This window comes from Aplidium turbinatum, chromosome 15 (genome assembly GCF_918807975.1).
Source record: "Aplidium turbinatum chromosome 15, kaAplTurb1.1, whole genome shotgun sequence".
In the NCBI taxonomy this organism is placed as follows: Eukaryota; Metazoa; Chordata; class Ascidiacea; order Aplousobranchia; family Polyclinidae; genus Aplidium; species Aplidium turbinatum.
This window is the reverse complement of record NC_137486.1, coordinates 11,416,294-11,430,851: the sequence shown is the minus strand read 5'-3', so window position 1 is coordinate 11,430,851 and position 14,558 is coordinate 11,416,294. Positions and strand designations below refer to the sequence as shown.

The 14,558-nt window shown below is 38.3% G+C and overlaps 1 protein-coding gene across 2 annotated transcripts; it reads right to left on the bottom strand.

The window, feature by feature from the left end:
- Nucleotides 1-4,397: 4,397 nt before the first annotated feature.
- Nucleotides 4,398-12,884, bottom strand: LOC145784628 (uncharacterized). Of its 2 annotated transcripts, none has more exons than XM_082596496.1 (7): nt 12,722-12,884; nt 10,763-10,997; nt 9,945-10,110; nt 9,011-9,223; nt 6,270-6,533; nt 5,668-5,797; nt 4,398-5,289 (listed from the first exon to the last, which is right to left on the bottom strand). In XM_082596496.1, the coding sequence occupies exons 1-7, from the start codon at nt 12,810-12,812 to the stop codon at nt 5,285-5,287; spliced, it is 1,104 nt and encodes a 367-aa protein (XP_082452622.1). In that variant the 5' UTR covers nt 12,813-12,884; the 3' UTR covers nt 4,398-5,284. The 2 variants fall into 2 exon arrangements, with proteins under 2 accessions (XP_082452622.1, XP_082452621.1); XM_082596495.1 differs by having other exon boundaries at nt 4,398-5,204.
- Between the last annotated feature and the right edge of the window lie 1,674 nt (nt 12,885-14,558).

The window sequence follows — 14,558 nt, the reverse complement described above, 5'->3', positions numbered from 1 at the left end:
CTGCAGTGCTGTAAATTCTCTTCTGGTGAGCCTAGAATGACCAGTGATACATCAATGGAATCGGGAAGTAATAGTCTAGCGCCATGTGACAAATAAAATTTAAAAAAAAACAACTGCTAGATAGAGATAGGAAGTTTTGCTGTTAAAGAAATTTTAAGATTGCGCAAGATTTGTTAAATGACAATGCTTAAACGACATCAATAAAAGTTTGTACACAACCTTTATATTCATAACTTTGTCGATGAAGGGGGCCCGAAAATAAATTGGTACCGGGCCCGAGAAACCCTGTCAACGGCCCTGGTGGTTAGTTAGAAAAGATGGCGCCAAAGAGGCAACGATTTTTAATTTTGTGAAGGGTTGCTGTTAGATTATGTGAATTCAGTCAATAGTAACATTCATAGCATATTATGAAATACATCGGAGCCGGAGCTATTTTTCAAACAATCTCCATCTCCTGCTCCATTTGAATTTCACGTAGAGCTCCGGCTCCAGCTCCGTTGAAAATGCACGGTTCTGGGGCTCCGGCTCCAAAGTCCTGGTATCATATAGGCTTTCAGCAGGCTAAAGTTGTCAACCTCCTAGTGGTGAGCCCTGGTAATTGATTCTTGCAATCAAGCGAATGACAACAAATCGAGACAGCAATTGTAGCTCACAGAGCTCCATGCAACTCCATCCTGTACAGAGTGATGCCGACCCAGAGCATGCGCCCTTCATGTCAAATAGCTGTTCAGGGCGGGCAACTTCAGTTGTCGTATGGGAAGGCATCACCTTGCTGCAGTTGACCGTGGAAGGCCTGACCAAGTCAAAAATCGACATTTTAGAACAAATAGTGAAGGCCAACCAAGTAACGGCTATTCTTCTACAGGAGACACACGCCACCAACAGTGCTGTTCTGAAAATTCACGGATACACATTGGCTGCACAAACTTGTAGTAACATCCACGGTATTGCCACTTTTGTAAAAGATTCTATAAAATGGAAGCCAGTGTCCTCCTCCCACCCTAGTTCTGCATTGGAATGGTCAGCAACGGAAATCAATGGTACAACTGTAGTTAATCTGTACAAACCACCTCTCACTAAACTTCTGCAAACCTCTATTCCCATGTTTCTGGCGCCATGCATATATGCTGGAGATTTTAATTGTCATAGTACCACCTGGGGCTATCAACACTCAAACCAAGACGGATTAGCTTTAGAATCCTGGGCATCAACCTGCGGTGTCCAGCTCCTGTTTGATCCCAAACAGCCTAACAGCTTCCGCTCCGGAAGGTGGTGCACTACAACTAACCCTGATCTGGCCTTTGTTAATCTAACTGGCCCAATACCACAGCGAATGATCCTCGACCCATTTCCAAAATCACAACACCGGCCATCACTGATTACCCCAGCAAACCCCATCGCACCCATCCCTACAAATCCAACAGTTAAAAGGTGGAACTTTCAAAAAGCAAAGTGGGAAAAGTTTACACAACAGGTTGATAAAGAGATAAAGAAACTTCCTCAACCCGCCTCTGCCGACATCAACGCATCCTACCGAGCCCTTTGCAATATCTTCTCTCGGGTAGCTAAGAAGACAGTCCCTCGTGGCGTTCGACACAAATTCATTCCCACTTGGGACAAAGAATGTGACTTACACTACAATGCCTTTTTGAGCGCTGACTCAAATGAAGATGCTGCAGTCAGTGCCTCTGACCTGATGAACTGTCTTGACAAAAAGCGATTAAAGCGTTGGCAAGATACAGTCCAATCAATCGATTTTACTCACTCCAGCAGGAAGGCATGGAAGACGTTCAACCGTCTCACTGGCCGCAGTTCAAAGCCATTTAAACCCTGCCCTGTATCAGCCAACAGCATTGCCCACCAACTTCTAGCTAATGGAAAATTCCCTGGTGCTGACAAGAAACACGAACTTAAAGTAAAACAGGAGTGTAGCAGACTTTGGAGTGCCCCGAGTGTTGATGGCGTTTTGTCAGCTCCTTTTTCTACCCAAGAGCTGCAAAAGGCGATCCAACAACTGAAATGTGGCAAAGCTCAAGGACCCGATCACATACCACCAGAGTTTCTAAAACACTGCGGCCCTACATTTCTTTCCTGGCTAAAAGACTTCTATTCAATCTGTCTGAACCGCAACACAATTCCAAAGATATGGCGGAAGGCCAGTGTGATTGCCCTACCCAAACCGAAAAAACCGTTAGACGACCCCAAGAGCTATCGTCCTATTTCTCTCCTCTGTGTCCCCTACAAGATTCTTGAGCGGCTCATTATGACACGCCTTGAACCAGTCATTGATCCGCAACTTCCCGCAGAACAAGCTGGCTTCCGCCATGGGCGTTGTACAACCGATCAAACAACTAAATTGACCAGTGACATAGAGGATAGTTTCGAGAGGGGAAATAAAGCCGGTGTCATATTAGTAGACTTAACGGCTGCTTATGACACAGTGTGGCACCAAGGCCTAGTGCTTAAACTCCTACAAAAAATTCCTGACAAACAACTTGTTCGCTTTCTCGCTAACATTATAGCAAACCGCTCATTTGTGTTGAAAACTAGCGACGGACAATCCAGCCGCCCCCGTCGTCTAAGGAATGGAGTTCCACAAGGATCTTGCTTAGCACCCATGCTATTCAATATTTATATTAGCGACATTCCCCAGACAAAGTCCACACAGTACAGCTATGCAGACGATTTGGCCCTACTATATACAAACAAAAATTGGACCAAGGTAGAGGATGTCCTCACCGAGGATATGAAATTGATCTCACAATACCTAAAGGATTGGAGACTAAAACTCAGCACAGCTAAAACCACCATCACACCTTTCCACCTCAACAACAAGGAAGCTGGCCGCCAGTTACGAGTCCCCCTAGATGGAACCTTTATCCGACATGACCCCTGCCCTACATATCTGGGAGTGACCTTGGATCGGCAACTCACGTATAAAAAACACTGTGACTCAGTTCGTGCCAAAGCATCAGCTAGAAACAACCTTCTCAGATGTCTAGTTGGGTCGACTTGGGGATCGAAAACCTCAACACTGCGCACTAGTGCCCTAGCGCTTGTGTACAGTGTTGCCGAATATGCTTCTCCAGTCTGGTGCCGCAGCACACACGCGGGAAAAGTAGATATCGCCCTTAACGACACCATGCGCATAATCACTGGATGCCTGCGTCCAACTCCCACAGACTTACTACCAGTGCTTTCAGGCATCGCCCCACCAAAACTACGCAGAGAGAATTCCACCGTACGGCTCGCATTAAAGGCAGAGGTCAATGATTGCCATCTCCTCCACAATGTATTCCTTGACGCACAACACCTCACACGTCAACGCCTACTTTCCAGGCACCCTTTTTCTCGACACGTTGTGGCGCTTCATGAAGGTCACTTTGACCTGATGAAGTCATGGAGAGATCGCTGGGAAACCATCTCACGGCCCAACCAGTTCCAAGTCACACCAGACACTACGGTACCACCTGGCTCAGACCTGCCAAGAAAAGAATGGGTGACTCTGAATCGCCTCCGTACTGGTGTTGGTCACTTCAAGCACAATATGTTTACCTGGGGATTGTGTGACTCACCGGCCTGTGTTTGTGGTGACCATCAAACAGCACAGCACATCATTAATCACTGTCCAGTGTTTCGACCTGCAGAACATGTGGATCTCATAGACCCTGATATGAAGACATTACTCTGGTTACAACAATTAGGAGATGTTGCCTGAACTGCTGCCTCATAAGCAAGAAGAAGAAGAAGAAGAAGAAGAAGCAGGCTAAAACGTCAAAAATCTATCTGAGGTGTCCTCACCTTGCTTCACTAAAACTATTTTCATGGCACACTTGACCTTATTTATGGGCAATTAAATGTTTCAATTTAATGTTTCAATTTAATTGCCAATTAACTAGGCTATTTGAGTGAGCAATGTTTACTTCGGGATATTACATTATTTTGTTAGTTTTTGTGTGACATAAAAAACTTTTTACTCCCTTAATCCACTTCTGAAACTGTAGCCCACGCTAAAGTCACTGGTTAGGTGAATCAATGGGTGGTTGAGCGAGCAAAGCAGGCGAAAAAAATTAGAAAAAATGGGAAAAAATTACACAATGTAAAATTACAAGCCTAACAAACTAAATGTGAGTGGGCATTCCGCATTTAGACCGAGGTGGGCCCCCAGCCGGAGGTTTGGAAAGCAGTAATTACGGCCTTACATGATTTAAGCTATTGATTATCGAGCTTTTGTAGCAGCTTTTTGCTGTCATGACACATTGAACAGACACAGACTGAAATGAGTGGGTCCCTGAACAGTCGTGCCATCACACCCCCCGACCGGGGCACCGGGGCGGTTACCACGGCCCTGGCAACATGATTGTGTTGGAGACAGCTCACAAGTTGTTTTTCTGACACATTGTATTTGTTATGAACATGACTAGCTTACAATAATCAATGAAAAATTTGATATATTTATAAAGATCATACAAGCTCCAAATTTTTAAAAACATTAACATATCAATCTGATAAAGTAATTAATCAAGCATAAACATTATGAAATTCAATTTTCTGCAAACAAAAATGCTTTCATTACAGTGAAAGTAGCTACATCAAGTAAGAACACACAATAAGTAATGATTACACTTTCAATGAAAAGATAACAATTTTGACTGAATATACCACAAAAAGAGGCGCAACGTTTAAAGATAGCATGTCAGGACAGGTGGTTAGGTTAAAGAGGTAGTAGAGGTTAGACTTCCAGTCTCAAGAGAGTAACTATAACGGTAAGTATGCGATTAGCCGTCTCGACTTCCTAGTAAGATGAGAGGAATGTAAAATACGTTCATCTGCTTGACCTCACGACGCATATCAGTCCTTTAGGCGGATGATGCGACAACCCTTTTGTCCAAAACGAGAGAAATGAAATTTTGTTGATGCTAAGCTGATGTATGTTAGAGTTTTTGTCAAAGTCCATGCACTATAGGCACGATTGACACCCACAAAATCAAAGTAATACATAACATAATATTTAACAATAACATTTTCTGGGTCGCCGAGCAGTGACAGCATCTGATTGAAGCTCGAAAGGATCTCAGCTCGGTTGTATGCGACTGTGTCTTGTGAAGTCATAAAGAAAAAAGTGTTCGAAAGTGAAGACGAAGATTGGTTTTCGTTTCTTCGCGTCTGTTAAACTTAAATCCGGAAAGACACACGCCTACATACTACAAAAAAAAACAATGATCAAAAGTATGGATGCTGCCTAACTTCCCAGATTGTAATTTTTGCCATCTAGTAGTACTCTTTACCCTGAAAAATACATTATTTTTCTTGAAATATTTTAGGAAAACCAGGCTAACGCAGAAAAAGGTATACTTAAAAATTTGTCTTGTTTTTACGTCTGAAGATGTGAGTTTTCATTTGCAAAAAATAACAGCTACGTAGCTTACAGCTGTCTCCTGAACAACGTCAACGCTGCACCTAATTTCATCCACACGGTGACCAACTAAGTACTATCATGCACGTTTAAAAAAACGATAAATTGTTACTGCTTCAATCAATGCGCACATAAGACTAGTGTATTTAAAAAGTATTACAAATGTTCTTGCTTTATTTAGAAGTTTTTCACATTTCTCCAAGCGGTCAAATTAACTTTAAAAAATGCAACCTTAGCCTATTAGTCTGCACCTCTAGAAGACCTCCAAACTCTCCGCACGAGATAAGCGAGGTAAATGTATGGACTGAACACGGCGTAGACGTAGACAAGAAACTCGGCCACAATCTGAAGGATTGTCACAGGAGAATTGTCTTCACAGCTCTGTACAGTACATTAAAAATATTAATATGCTACACATCAATAATAATTTGTTAATTTATAAGTTAACAGGATAATAAATGTTCATAGTTTTTGGTTATGGAGATAGTACATGAAGCCAGCAACACGACCAATTGTCGATACGAGTTTTATAACTTTGACTTTTTTAAGATATTAAGTTGGCAGGCTGGGTCTCAATTATTGAAAACCATGGAATTTTTTCAAAGTGTTCATGATAAAAAGAGTAAGTTAATTTTATCTGCATTTTACATTAATCATTCCAATATAGTCATCATCAGTGACAGGCTTTACTTGTTGTCGTTACGGCCGCGCCTACAAGTCACGCATTGGACTTTTTAGCCATAGGAGGGCTTGCAAATGACGTGATTTTAAACTACTATCTTCGTTCCGAAGTACTGTCATATATATTTCAATACAGAAGAACAAATACATGGCCTATTATAACACAACGCACCAAAAAGATGGAATTGATTCCTTGAAAGTTCTGTTTCAAGTGAAATGCGAAACAAAGCAACCAGGAAACAAAAAAGAAACTGGTCATTAATGCGCTTATCATTGTTAATCGGCGCCGACTCCTGCGAGTTCCTTCTTCCTGCACCCACGTCACTGATGAGCTTTGATTTTCGGTTTCTGACAAAGTCGTTAGTTTTTTCGGAGGGGTGTGCGATTTTTGGATGAAAGTCAATTTCCAAGCGCCCCAACTGAGTAAACATGCAACCTGTTGTAGAAAACAAACATTGTAAAAATCAGACATGTGAAAATTAAACCTGCATGGAGGAGCAAGCAACTCCAAACAACACAATTGCTTTGTAAAATTTATTGAACTGCAGCTTGTTTGTTTGTTTAATGTACATTGTACACTGTAAGTTGTTCAGAGCTGAATTGGGTTTTATGTTTTTGAATATGTAGCCTACAACTTAAATGAAAATTGGCTTTTGCTGCTTTTTTTCGCTTTTTGTTTGTCTTGTAGTTGGATTTGCTTGCTGAGAGTTATCGGAATTCGCTTGCTTGAGTAGGCTACCTGCACTGACTTAAGAAGACATAAACGTAAAACTTTCAATCAGTAGCCAACCTGAGGAGCAAGCTGTTTCAGTGATTGAAAAGTACTTTTTGCATGTGCATTTTCAACTTTTAATCTTTATCAGTCATGACTATGGCAAGTTTTTATTAATCTAAAAATAATAACAAAAATAATTGACTTTATTGACTTAGCGAAACTTTGACAGAATGAACCATTGTTTCTTGTATGTTATATTTAAAATACGGCTTTTTCTTCTTTGTGTACTATGCCTGTTCCAGGCGTTTATGCATAGTTTTTTTCAGTTATCCCAATATTTAACTGTATTAAAAATTGTTGCGGTCGGAACGTGAAGATGATCCTTGAGGTTATTGAGAAAAGTGACACTCTGTTTTCTACGATCTTGTTTTCCTTTGATCTTTCCACAAAAGCAGTGTGTTCTAATGGTTCTTTCCTCATGACATGGCCAAACAAACTTGCTTGTCGTTTGATGATGTTTTTCAAGAGAGTTCTGGTTTGATTGGTTGGAGTTAGTACGTCTTCATTTGTTTTGCGACTGATGTATGATATTCCTTGCATTTTTCGTTGCAACAAAAAAAGAAATTTAAATCAACGAAAAAACATTGAAATCTTCAACAGGACATATTAGATTCATTTGGAGGTAAGCAAGCAACTCTCCACAACGAACATCACGTTAAGCCATCCAACGAACATCACGTTAAGCCTACAGTTTACAGTTACGCAACTTTTAGCAAAAGTCGGTATTTAAGATTTTTAATGCAAAATTTTGTCCACTGCTTTACTACCTTACCATTAAATCGATGGTTATTGTGTTGTTAACCCACGGCTGTGGTCACCTGTGGCAGCCTACGTTTACTAAATTGAGGCGTACAATGAAAAGGAAGTTGATTGCTATTTTGCCACCAATCACTGTTTGGACCAATTAGCCGAGTAAGCAATTTTTCTGATTCCGGAAAAAAATTCTATTTCAAAGGCCCTATTATGATAACTGCAGACAAGCTTTAAAAATGATTTGTACGCACAAACCTTGATGACGCATGCAGAGTAATAAATTGTGGTGGTCTGTAAAAATGATAATGCTGGCAAAATTACTTTGGAAGTGGAGCTTTTCAAAACGCCTGTAGAAATGCTTGATGAAGAAAGTAAAATAAAAATACAAATAAGATTAAGACTTTATTAGTAGTAATTTAAGGATTAACTTTTATTTTAGCGTGAAATGCAACGTGGTCTTCCACTGGCGTAAGTTAAAAGTTGTGCCAAAAGACAATTATTGCTAAAGGAATCCAAAGAAACTCGTTGTCCTACCACTACCAATTACACCTTTGAGGCCTGATTTTACCAATCCTTTTTTATCGGGTTTAGAAAAATGTCAACTGTATTGACAGTTGACATGATAACTTTTGGGTGATGCTGGTCCTAAAAGTAATGGAAACATTGCGTTTTAAATTGAATGTTTTATCGGTGTTCAGCGCACAGCAGATATGGATACAAACAGAGAAGCAAGAGACAAAAGCATTGTTGTAACTTTTCTTATACTATTAATTCTTTTGATTTGTGTTTCATCAAAGTAATTCACAAGCCAAACCTATGTCCAAGGTAAAAAGCAAACTTCCCATCTTAATTTATAAACTTTTTTTATTATTATTTCAACAACACCACATTAGCTACAGTATAGGTTATTAACCGCTAGGGCAAGTTTTTCCGACTTCTTTTAAAGCTTTAAACAGCTTCTAAAATAAATAAGACAACATTCCTCAAAAATAAGAGCTATTTTCTCACTCTTTGCTTCCACAAAAATTTTCCCTACCAATCACACTTCAAATTTTAGTTATTTAGCCTATCTGCTTAGTAAAGCGCTAAGAGCAACGCGTTGGTTACAACGTTATATAAAAACACATCAGTATTATTTTAATTATTGGTATTTTCATTATTTGCCTTAAAATTTTGAAAAATTTACATGTAGGCAACTTGTCAACATCTGTACCAATAGAAATGTCGGTATATTGAAAAAAGTGCAACAGGAATTGGTGCAGTAGCTTCCTACTGTAGTCTGTAGCTATTGAATTTTTGACAAAACTAAAAATACGCACAGAAAATGTAGGCTTGCTGTTACTAGCGAGTTGTCACCGATTAGTCTTTTCCAGTATATCACTTACTATAGCAGCCGCCACATATATAACAGAGAAATATGTCAAAAATGCTTTTGCCAATATGCTGGAAACCGTGTGCACGGCAATGGGGATGCAAAGGACAATGGAAACCAACCAAACCAAGCCGGTGACGAGGTAAGTGAATACTCTTGAGCGAAATCGTTTGGTGAGAGACGCAGAAGTCTCAGAGTTGGATAAGAAGCGATCTATGCTCAGAAGCTGAAATAAAAAAGACAGTGTGTTTTAAGTCAAAAGTCTGATTCTTATCACATTGAAATCTTTTACGGTAGTTTTGCTTAAAATTCTATATTTTTTTCTTATCTTAGTGAAGTAAATGATAACAAGAATAAAACACTTTTCAATTTAAGACAAATAAAATTGTGGAATTTCAAGCTTATCAATCTATTTTACCTCACTTTACTCATAGTTAACATGCCCTTATACCGTATTTATCCTATTTTGCATCACTAAGACTATAGACTACTTCGCCCAATTTCACCTTCCCCTTGTTTAGTCCAAATGTTACAACCAGATAAACAGACAATGCTTTGCAATAAAATACCAAACACAGCATAAGTCCGACGACCGCATTTAAAAGCTAACCCGCATTGCTTCGTTTGCATTGCTTGTTTTAATGAATTTGCAATATGCTATCGGCATTGAAAGAAAGAGGCAAGGAGGATAAAAGAGATATGGTGCAACTAGATAGCATGCAATAAGGTCAAAGCAGCATCAGATTCTAGATCATAACAAAAAAAAATATGGCTTGAAATGTTAATGAATCTTGAACAATATGATTTGAGCTATTTTAATGAGTAGTTACAATTTATAAATTAAATGGACTGTTTTCATATAGCCTGGCTACAGTGCTGAGCTAAAGTTACAGTAACTAAGACAGTTGTTATTACTATTTTTTTATAACATATTGTAATTTTCTTACAATCAGAAAAAGGGCAGAAGCGAAGAAACTGATAAAAAGAGTGGAGCTTCTAGCAATGCAGATGCTGGCACTTGTTTGGATTTTTCTTCTGAATATTTTCTCGAACAAGAAAAATGTCAACGACAAAGTCAAAAGAAAATTTGCAATGGTGATCTGAAAGATATACCTGCAATATCGAAACAGTATTTTTAAACTTTAATAAGTAGAATTAAAAATTTTCATGCACGAAAACAATCAATATTTCTCAAAATTTATTATCTTATTACAACTTTTTGAATACACAAGTAAATTGCCATGCAGCAAAGGTCACATCGAATAAATGAACACCAAGTTTTTAAGTGATGATGACTTTTTAAACCATTGCTGATGGTCATCATTTTACCAATAAAAACTAGTAGGCATCATCACTTTGTTAACTTATTGGGTATGATTGGAGTATTATTGTTTTGTATTAAATGCTAACTTTAACATCGGAAAACTTTATCAAGTCACAAACACAACACATATTTGCAAAAACTTTAAAGTGAATAGCTTAATTGCTGTGTCAGGTATATGTTTAAATTACTGTAAATTCAGCAAAAAACGTATAAATATTTCTTTAGGTCTAATCAACATTTTTATGTTCTAAATAGGCTTCTTTGCTTCAATTTCCTGAACTTTTTAATAGTCAAATATATCTTGACGTTTATTACAAACCCTGAATTTTGGATTATAAAGAAACGAGTTACTTTGTAAACTGTAAGTACACTGTAGTCTGTAGATGATAAAATATTAAACATTATTGTTATTGAAACTTGTATCTTGCATGGGATACGCACCAATGTGTTGTGAGACTTTTTTTTCGACGAAGGAGTGAAACCAAGACAGGCACATTTCCAGCCAGACCAATCAAACACAACACAAGCGCAGAAATGACCAGCTGCCACGTGGAGTTGTATTCAACCGAATTTGAGTTTTTGTCGTCAATCATGGTAGTCAGATCATTGTCAACCTTAATGACTTGAAGAAAACTTGGATAAATTGTGGTGAAATTGAAGTCGGCATTGGTGGACCCTAAAAAACATAAAGAATAAAAAACGCCAGGTACAATTTTACAGTGACAAAGCTAAAAAGAAAAAAAAATTGAGGCAAAAGAAACTGTTAGGAGAAAAACGTCATCCAACATAAATTATAATGGCGTTCAAATATTGTAAGTAGTGATTTTTCGGAGTGGCTAAATAAAATTTCGGTAGGGTGATTGCTTTCTCCCTCAGGTCTCTTCCTTGATTACGTCCTTGTAATTTTTGTAATAAAAGCAACGATTAGAGTCTATGCTTTAAGCAAAAATGGGTTCACTGAACAACGCCTCCTGAAACATGAGCCTTGCTATTTTGACTGGAGAATAGCCTCATCAGTGGTGGTAGTAGCATTAGCAATCATTTGTGTCGAGCCAGTAATATCCCGTATGTTTGCTTGACAGACGATATCTTTCACACAACCTCATAGAACGGAGTCCAAGGTTATGATAGCAGGTGGTCGTAGTGGCTATGGGATTGGCCCATTCGTTCCAATTTACCAAACTGGAAGTTTTTGAAAGAAAAACTGATGAATATGAATCCTTATTGGATTGGGGTGGTGCAGCGCTTGTTTCCTTGTCGAGGTTAAAGAAGAAAGAACAAATTATTCGATTTCGTGTAATTTTGCGCCACGCATTAACTTTTGGACTCACGATATAGCTCCCTAATTAACCATCTTATTGAGATTTACTTAGAAATTCTCTTAATTAACATTAACAAAACATCGGACACACAAAATTAAAATTTAATAAAATCTTCGACAAACACTGATAAAAACGAAAAGTTGGATTAAGATATCTCATTAATTGCGTACATTTTTTTTTTAATTTTTTAATTTAAAAAAAAATTATGAACACACCATTATACAATCTGTAGTCTAAGTCAACAAATTATATAGAAATTTTTAACTTGAAAGTCGATAAGTTACTTTATATAGCCTAGTAATAAGACGTTCAGTCTTAACTCCAAAGTAGACCTACGTTTACTGCGCTAAGGAGACCTTCAGATCGAAACAGTGGCGTCCAGTCTGCGGTTATGAAAGTAGGCTTAAATAGAAAGGATACATTTTCCGCGGTTTTTAAAAATGGAGTTTCTTTCTAGAAATAAAACGCTAAATGTGACAACGAGACGTGACCTTATCGATCCTCTCGCTGTTCAAACACACGGGCTTTCTACTAAAATGCTTCACGCCATTTTGAATTGGACGATACGTAGAATATTTTTCTCGGCAGCCGATATCGCAATAGTAAGAATTTACAGCGATAGGCAGTTAGGCACGTGTTACGTAAGATTACGACAACTTGAATAATTATGAACAATCGGCTTGTTAACAAAATTTTAAACAAAGGAATAAAATCCAAACAACGATAAAAGCATAGTTGATTAATCGAAAAATTATTTTTGTTATTATTTTGTCATATAGTAAGCTAACGTAAGTTAAACAAAGCTCGGTTAGCTTTTTTGATTTATTAAGGTTATTTACAATAACACAAATTTTGCAGCAAGTTCAAAACTACAGTATACCTTTCTCTGTTTCGCCAGCCAGACTAACTGCACCAAATATAGCGCGCTGCGTCAGAGCTTAAATAACACGCCAACTTTTAGTTAATTTCATTTGCCCTGGCAAACAATATTCTCGAACTTAGTCTTCACATTAGTTGTAAAAATGTATCAAAAAAAAAAAAAAACAAACATTAACGTAAACAAACACCAAACACCTACCAACAATTTTGTAGGGCACGTATCCTTGTATGTCGTACACAAAGGTGTCGGGGTCAGAACCGAAAACGTCGTATACGTCGTAGCTTGGCATGGTTATAACTTTTTCTGTGTGGAGATCTATGCTATCTGGCAGTGATATTGAAATACCCTACCTCATTGAAAGCGTTTTCTGATGAAAAACCAAAGCAAAATAGCTTATATATTCATAAAATTTCATATTTTTGTAAACTCTTTTGTAAATTTTGTGTGCGGCTGAGCCTGCTTCACAAAACGTAAGTACACGACCAAGATTTTACTAAAAACTCCCTTTCTTATCTTTTCGTCAGCTCTTGCGCGGTCAGTTGATTAATAAAATCCAATCAGTAACTAGCTGTCAGTTAGATTGTTAATTGTTTCAACTTGTAACAACGCTTAAGCAATGTAAAAGGGAAAACTTTACTTGCTTGATGGCTAGCAAACGTTTTGTTGGTGTAACTCCATTTTCTGACTGAATCACTGAGTGGAAATAGTTAGACATCTTTTCACGACTGAAACTGTTTTTGAACGTATCCCGCTGGTTAAAGTTGCTATGCATTGCGCTGCACTGGTCTACTCAAATCAATTATATATTTTATGCACGCCATTTTTTTCACCTTTCATTTCCGTATTTGTGGTAACGGTTTGGCAACAGTTAAACAGCTGATCCCTGAATTGGATTCGGTTGCGCAGTAGGCCAGTTTGCAATAGATTTCTTTCCAACTCAGCATATTGTTGGCAAGGAAGGATATTCCACTCGTCACGCATCAACAAACTTCTCGCAACGATTTCCACAATCTGAGGGAGTTGAAAAACAAAGCGCACAAGCTCTTACCTTTGCATCACTAAACGCTGCCCAATTCGCAATATACCAAACTTGTTAGCTGATCAATACCATTGTGGTTGGTCAAAATATACCAGGAAACTGTTTACGTTGATTTCTTCTATTGATTAGCGATGAGTCAGAACATGTTGGTCTATGATATTTGAGTTAGATTAAATTATAAAAAAATGTTTGAGGAAATGATAACTCCAAACAGATAATGCAATAATAAGTGATGCGTGGACAAACTCACATGCCGCTTCAGTGTTAAACAACAAATCTTTCGAACCAAGATTGACAAAAAGCCATAGCTCGTGAGTCATGGGCATGATAAAGCGGAATACAGTGTCGATCGGAGTTCTTACAAACGCAAACCTAAATTTCCTCAATCTATATTCAAATTTCCTTAAATTGCGTAAAAATTCCCTAAATTTACCAAAACAATAACAATTAGGTGCAATGTTCCAGCACTATCGATTAAAAGGGTCAGAAATGCTTAATCACACACATGGCCGTTGAAAGAATGATTTAGGCCCAGTACCAATAAGGCCCTCGTGCCTCGATTCAACACACTTCTATGAAAAATGCATTTCATACAAAGAATACGACGTAGTCTGTTCAAGTACTGGGGGCCCTTGGAAAGATTACCGGCCCCTAAAATCACCCCGGGACCAGATCTGAAAGTACCTCCTGGACCCCCTGTCAACGCTATTGCCTGTGTCGTCAATAAAGTGCTGGACCACCAATAAAACAGCAGTTCTTTTTAACTGTCCTAAAATATCCGAATGTTTGTGAACTGTAGGCGTATGCTTTTTATTTTGGTGCATTTTTATTTTTGAATATAAACATTCCCGTCAAATGCAAATAAATAATGAAAATACTGTCCAAAATCTTCTACGATTAAAACGTTCTGCCACAACGCGAAAAGCAGATGATAGAAAGTAAATTAGATGAACGCCGTCGGCCAGCGTGGCCTAGCATATTAGGGCTGGAGAAGTA

Excerpts from the sequence above, each read along its gene's own strand:
- LOC145784628 (XM_082596495.1), bottom strand. The coding sequence starts at position 12,812 with ATGCCAAGCTACGACGTATACGACGTTTTCGGTTCTGACCCCGACACC. Across the intron at positions 9,224-9,944 it reads CTTCTGCCCTTTTTCTGATT|CTTCTGAGCATAGATCGCTT; the intron begins GTAAGAAAATTA and ends TTTTTATTTCAG. Across the intron at positions 5,205-5,667 it reads AGTTTGGAGGTCTTCTAGAG|TATGTAGGCGTGTGTCTTTC; the intron begins GTGCAGACTAAT and ends TTTTTTTTGTAG.